General features: G+C 41.4%; 1 gene segment (V, D, J or C); it reads left to right on the top strand.

Annotated features, from left to right (window-relative positions):
• The first annotated feature begins 4,720 nt into the window (after positions 1-4,720).
• LOC109376833 (immunoglobulin kappa variable 1-12-like) overlaps positions 4,721-7,037 on the top strand; it is a 25,743-nt gene continuing 23,426 nt past the window's right edge. The window contains 1 exon segment of the V gene segment in view: positions 4,721-4,820. Coding sequence covers positions 4,766-4,820 — 55 coding nt within the window.

The following is a 7,037-nucleotide window of genomic DNA, read 5'->3' as shown; positions in this document are numbered from 1 at the left end:
AGGCCGCCGGCCGCCCACCCCGGCTGTCGGCCACATACGGCAGCCCACAGCAAACCACTGCCACAGGGGCTACAGCCTATGCCGTCCTGGTGACCCATGGCAGCCCAGCTCCAGGTTGAGCTGCTGCTCAGCATCTCAGCCGCAGAGGGCAGTGTCACTGGCCCTCACATGTGGGATCCGAACCGGGGCCCCCTGGCGTCCCAAGCCAGCTCCCAACCATCACGCCACTCGGCCCGCCCGGAACTTTACAAGCTTTTATTGAAATCATCCAGGTTCCGTTGTAGGGCTTCAGAAAATGATAATTTTAGGCTTTAGTGATTCCAAGTAATAAGGGTGGGAGAAATTTGAAAACATTAATTTGGAGAGTTATATTCAAACTACTTCGAGGAAACTACAAAAATACAGGATCCAGTCTGATTTGCAGGTGGATGTCAACACCTCCAACACAATGATTAAGGCTAGAATCCTTAATTAAGGGTACACTGTAATTTCTCTTTGACATAATTTTCTCTCTATAGTCACCATCATTTCTATCAAGCATAACCACAGAAAGACTGATTTGTTTGCAAAAAAAATGTAATCTCATTACATTTCACCTGACTATTTATATAAGTGCAACAAGAATAGTGATGGATCACATAAGCTTTTTAAAAGTCTGCATTGTTGGATCTTCTCATAAGGAATATCAGACTGGACTTTAAAAAGTCTCTTGAGACTCGGAAGTCAAGCCAAGGCCTCGCCAGCAGATTTTACCTGCAGAACCTATAGATCTGAGTGAATTCCTCTTTTCTTGAGAGACCCAATAAATCTGGGCTAGCCAAAACACTCTGGACTTTTCCTTTGTTTAAGTACACAAATTCCCTTTATTACTTAATTCAATGTAAGTTGAGGTTTCTGCTAATTACAACTGGAAATTTGCCAAATATCCTGAAATCTTAACCAAACTAACTTGATAATGACATGAAAAACATTGCCATTTTATTTTTCACCCTACAATGTTAAGTACTAGAAACATATATGAACCATTGTTTTAAATAGGTCTGTCTTTAACCTGGAAAACCATGAAAAGTAGGTCAAAATTCTATATATCAGTATTTTTTGAGGAGAAACTTCATGATTTCATAAGGTTGTCACAAATATTTTTTATTTTAAATTGAATAAAAATCTTTAACCTCTTATTTAAATTCAATTTCTTTTATGTCAGTCACAAGCCTAAAATCGACTATGATCTTCTTCAAGAATGAGTATAGAAGATAGAAAGAGCTTGAAAACACACACACACACACACACACACACACACACACACACTTTTTAATGGAAATAATACTAGCAAAATTGGTAGCAGTAATGGTACACATGTTTTGATTAGCTATGATTTCATATGCATTTCACAATCTAATCCTCATTATAAATTGTGAATTTATTCCTAAATAAGAAGAATGCTACTTTTAATGTAGATTTTTAGAATATGTTTGGAAAATAAAGATATCAAAGGCATCAAATAACATTTATGTATGTAACAGCCAATCCCTGAGCCATCATCAATGCATCATGAGAGTCCACTACCTCTGGGCATAAAAAGGTTCTCCTAGGCTGTAGCCACCACATGAGGGTTTAAGGACTCTCTTGCATTGTTACAGTAATAACATGTCTGGGTTCATCTCTGTCTCCAGATCCCTTTTTATCCTGTCCTCTCTGATATTCACAACAATTCCCCCCAGGTGATATAATCTTGGTCTTCATTTTAAATTAAAGAGAGTTGATGCTCACAGGCTTTGAGCTGATCTAAGATTTCAGGAATATCTTAATCAAGACTCTAATTCAAAGGTCATCTTCTTTAGTTGGAGAGAAGAAAAAAAACAAAATAGCAATTTATTTTGAGGTAATCAGGTCTAGCATCAATAGTCAGAGCTTTCTTGCTGATGGCCTTTGGGAAGTAAGGCCAAAGTCAGGAGAGGGTGTAAAATATGAAGGAGCCCAATTCAATAATAAGATATACCCCATTTAGTTCACTGAAAAATTGAGACCTATGGCTTTGGAAAGTGATGCATGTGTGACACACCTTTGGGGAAACATGATATTAATAATTATCATTGTGTATCTGCAGTAAATGACTTGGCCCTATAATAAGCATAATGGCAGTAAAATGCTTTTTAATACCTTCAACATGCTCTTAAGAACTGCTTTTGGTACTTTTATAAAATCTCAAAACAACCTCACTTTTACAGAATGTTGTAGGTATAGCACTTAGTGCTTTCCCCTCTGCTCCTATGCCATTTGAGAGTAAGTTGATGACCTGATAGCCTGACCCTCTAACACATTACTATGTATTCCCCGCAAAGAGGACATTCTCCTATATAACCAAATACAACCACGAAATAAGGAAATCAGCATGTATGTATTAAACCATCTAGTCCTCAGGCCTATTTTAAGTTTTGACAATATCCCAACATTATCTTTTGTAATTAAAAATCCAGTCCAGATTCACGTGTAGCCTTACTTGTCCATATCTCTTTAGTCTCCTTCATTTTGGAACAGTTCATAATTCTTTCCTTGATCTTAAGGATCTTATCACTTTTGAAGATGAATACCAATTATTTTGTAGGATGTCCCTCAATTTAGACTTGCTTAATTTTCCCTCATGATCAGATTCAGCTACTGCATCTCTGGCAGGAGTATCTGAAAGTGATTGTCTGCTCTTCTCAATGCATCCTATTAGGTGGTCCAATATTCCAATTTGTCCCATTAATGATGATGCCACTTCAATCCCTGGGTCATGGTGGTATCTGCCAGACTTTTCCCCTGCACAGCTGTTCTTAAGAAATTTGAAATTAATAAGAATTTTTTTGGGGAAAAGTCCTTAATATTTATGACTATCCTATTCCTCATCACATTGTCAGTATAAAATCATGGGCTCATATTTCCATTAATGAGTTATGATCACAATTCATTTTGATTCCCCAAATTCCCATGTTGGGCAAATAATAGTCCCATTCCAACTGGGGTCTTTCACCTCATCATTTTTAAGCACTTCCTAATTTCTGGTCCAAATAGTTCAGAGTTATATTGTGTTTTCTCTATTCGAGACCTGCAATGAATAATTTCTCTAAGAACTAGTGCTTTGTTTTAGTGGAAAACAGTCTTTAGAAACCAAGAACCGGCACCGTGGGTGCTTCTTAGAATGTGGGTGTCATTGGTACTAGGCTTAGAAAAATCTATCTATGCATCCATCATCCATTTATATATCAACACACACTTTCATATGTAAGCTATACATAACCCTGATATCTCCAGTTTCAATCCGAAATCAGTTTATCATAGGAATTTTCTGTATCTGTAACTCCTTTTTCCAAAAGTGAGAATTTTGTCTCTAATTATTCTTAATACTTTGGCTTATATGATCATCAACTCTCTTGAATGAAACCAATCTCCTGCTGTTACAGCTAACTACAATCCCCATTGCACAGAACTTCCCTCATACATCCACCCACATACCCTGTTCTGGCTCTGAAACCCTGGTCAGTCCACTGCCAACTTTGCATTTCTGCATGAGTGCCCTCACATCCATGCCTGGGCTCTGACACTGCGCTAAGTGTCCCTGTCTAGGTGATTGTCCTCTTCTTTCTTTGGCCTTAACACATGTACTGGTCTAATTGTGCCATCACTGCCATGTGGGACACCAGTGCTCATCCATTCTAGCTCCATGCTGGGTTCCCCTCTATCACACATGAATGCCTTTTCCATACCGGGTGGGCTCGAATACCCTGTGCAAGGCTCCCACCCTCACCTTCCTGTGAGGTTTTCTCATCACCCTGCTTGTGCCCAAGGCCCTGCATTCAACCACTAAAAACTGTGTTCTCTTAGAAGCTGGAAGAGTTTTGGTGATGAAGAATATGCAGGTTTAGGGAACACAGTAGTGTCAGGGTTAAACATAAGCACTTCACCTAGGGAAGCCTTCAGCTTCTAAAGAGGATAGCTTGGGTTGAGAAGCAAGCAAGGCACAAGCAGTAACCCAGGAGCTCAGGGAACATGTAGCATGAGTGTGGGAAAGGCCTGCAGAGAGGAAAGGTAGCTGACATATTTCAGATGTGGAGGATAATATCCCTGACGGTGGCTGGCCTAGATGCAAGTGGTGTGTCAGAGCACTCAGTAATGGAAAGGACAGATCAGTAAGCTAGAGATGACAGGTTAGCAATGACAGATACTCAGTCACTGGGCACTTCCTTACCAATCATAAAACTCTCTTTTTTAAAAGATAATTACTCTTACACCTCATTTCATCTCTGGTTGCAAATAGTGTTAATTTATTATATACCAAAGGTGTAATAATTCAACCCAAAAATAAGTCTGCTGTCCTCAACATGGTTCACAGGTACCAATGTAAAGAGTGGGCAAAATTTCTTGCAAGTACTAGGGTTTTGTCATACTCGAGTGTCCCTGTTTTAGATAAACAAATAGCAAGAGAAGCATGTCCTGAAATTTGAACAGAGCAAAAACACTATAGTCATAGGACGGTAGAATGATTCTTGTGACTGCCAAGGAGAAACACATTTCTTACAGGCAAACATGTGCTGCCCTGGTTGGGCTTGGACACCTGGTAGACAGTGACTGTGCTGTGTTATTGAGACCAGTCAGCCCTGCAGCTGTGCCCAACTTGCCCCAACCCCTGCTTATTTGCATGTGACTGGGGTGCAACCCACAACCCTGGACATATTAATAGTGTGGTCACACCCTGTGCAGGAATCAGTCCCAGGAAGGACGGAGCATGGACATGAGGGTCCCGACTCAGCTCCTCAGCCTCCTGCTGCTGTGGCTCCCAGGTAAGGAAGGAGCACTTGGGGGATTTACTCTGCCAGTGTGGTCAGTACCACTTAGACTGCAGGGTAGTTATAAGACATGGTAACATCATTAAGAGTACAGATGTTTGTTTTCATGTTTCCATTCTCAGGAGCCCGATGTGACGTCCAGATGACCCAGTCTCCATCCTCTCTGTCTGCATCACTGGGAGACAGAGTCACTATCACTTGCCAGGCCAGTCAGAGCATTAGCAATGAGTTAAACTGGTATCAGCAGAAACCAGGGACATCTCCTAAGCTCCTGATCTATAGGGCATCCAGTTTGCACACCGGAGTCCCTTCGAGGTTCAGTGGCCAAGGATCTGGGACAGATTACACTCTCACCATCAGCAGCCTGCAGCCTGAAGATTTTGCAACTTATTACTGTCAACAGGATAGCAGTTGGCCTCTCACAGTGTCACAAGCTTGAACATAAACCACAAAGTAGACAGCTGAAAGTTGGCTGCCCCAGCTGCTCCTCTTGGGCCTCAATCAGCTGAGCACACTTCTCAGATGCATCCACTCTTCGATGGTGACTGAAGGTTTTAATAGAAGTGGCCAGGATGGCTCCTCTGCACCCTAACTCCCTGTCTTTCCTCAGCCTCAGTGGCACATACAATGCGTCTCCTGAATTTATAAAGAATAGAGAGCATCACACAAGAGCTCTCTGGTCTACAATATCAGTCAGAATTCATAAAATAAAAAGAAGCTACTCTGGGTATTTCAAAAAGGAGTTGCTTAATATAGGCAATTAATTACTAAAGTGCAACGTTTTGAAGGCCTTCACAATTAATAACAGGGGAAGCAGACAGTGGAAATGAGGGATTCCCTGGTTCTCTCCCAGAAACAAGAGAAAATATCCCATTTGGAGACAGAGGCTGTCTAACCATGTGGTCCCCAGACCTGTGGGGGAAGCCCAGGAGTGGAGGTGCTGATGCTCTCAACTCAGCAGAGATTCTCCAGTCCTCCAGTCTGCCTGCAGGAACTGATGGATAATATTGAATCCTCCCTTTCTGACTCCAAATCTCAAGGAGGACCCCTCACTGATAATCTCTATGGGAAATCATAGAGGGTAAACGGGTTCTGAGAAATGTGCTTCCACAAGTGAGAGTGATGATGGGGAACTGACAGCAGGCAGCCTGGATGATCATTGTTTTTACATCCCTCAGAATTTTGCCAGTTACAATTCACTTAGATGTGCTTCCAACCATCATCATCAAGTCTAGATTCATAAGAGGAAATGTTTATTAAATGATTGAGAAAATAGTAAAATTAGGTAACTATTTTACATACGTAGAAATAATTTGACAAAGAATGGAAGCTTTTTTGATGAAAAAAATAAAAAACTTAAATGTGAATGGAGCATCTGTCTCTTCTATATGAAACTATCTTGCTTTTTAATATTTTCCCAGGAGTCAAGCTTCACTGATATCCCTGGGAGTTTATTACAAATGCAAAACAGCAGTTTCCACCTTACATCTACTTTTGAGGGTCTTCATTTTAACAAGAAATCACAGGTATGTATAAGGTTTAAGACGTTCTGTTTTAGAGGACATTTACTTTATTTAAAAGGGACTCAACCCCCTTCTCTAGTTAAGAAATTCTAAATCTACATGTTGAAAACACGTCCCACTGTATTTTCTAATTAACACAAAATTGAGTCATAAGCATGCTTTAATATTATAAGTATTGAAAATATAACTATTTGGACTTCCGGTAAGACGGTGGAATAGACAGACTCTGTGCTGACTGCCTCCCAGGATCACACCAAAATTACAAATAATTTATAAGATATTCAACCTCAGAAGTTCCCTGGACACTAGATGAGCAGAACCTCTAAATAAAGGACTTAAAGAGGAGGCCATGTCAAGTCTGGTAGGAGGGGTGGAGACGAGAGAGGGCAAACCCCGTGAGGGTCACCTCAGCGGTGGGGAGGCTTCTCTGGTTGGGGGAGAGACCCTCTGGCCCCACACCGCTCTCACCAGCCCAAGTTACTTTGCCGGGAAGAGGAGTTCTACGATAGCTGGAAGTAGAAAATAGTGAGGACTCTCTTTGCTCAACTTGGTGAGGTTGAGAACAGCTGGAGAACCAGTGGAGCCGGCAAACTGACTTGCACGCTGGTGAGCACTCACCCGGTTCCTGGTGGAGGGAGTAGCTTTGTGAGTGGGGCCCAGGAGCCTGCAGGAAGGACTGAACTGAGTG

This window comes from Hipposideros armiger, unplaced genomic scaffold, assembly GCF_001890085.2.
Source record: "Hipposideros armiger isolate ML-2016 unplaced genomic scaffold, ASM189008v1 scaffold_1219, whole genome shotgun sequence".
Taxonomy (NCBI): domain Eukaryota; kingdom Metazoa; phylum Chordata; class Mammalia; order Chiroptera; family Hipposideridae; genus Hipposideros; species Hipposideros armiger.
The sequence above is the reverse complement of the archived record's forward strand: the minus strand, read 5'-3'. Positions and strand labels throughout refer to the sequence as shown.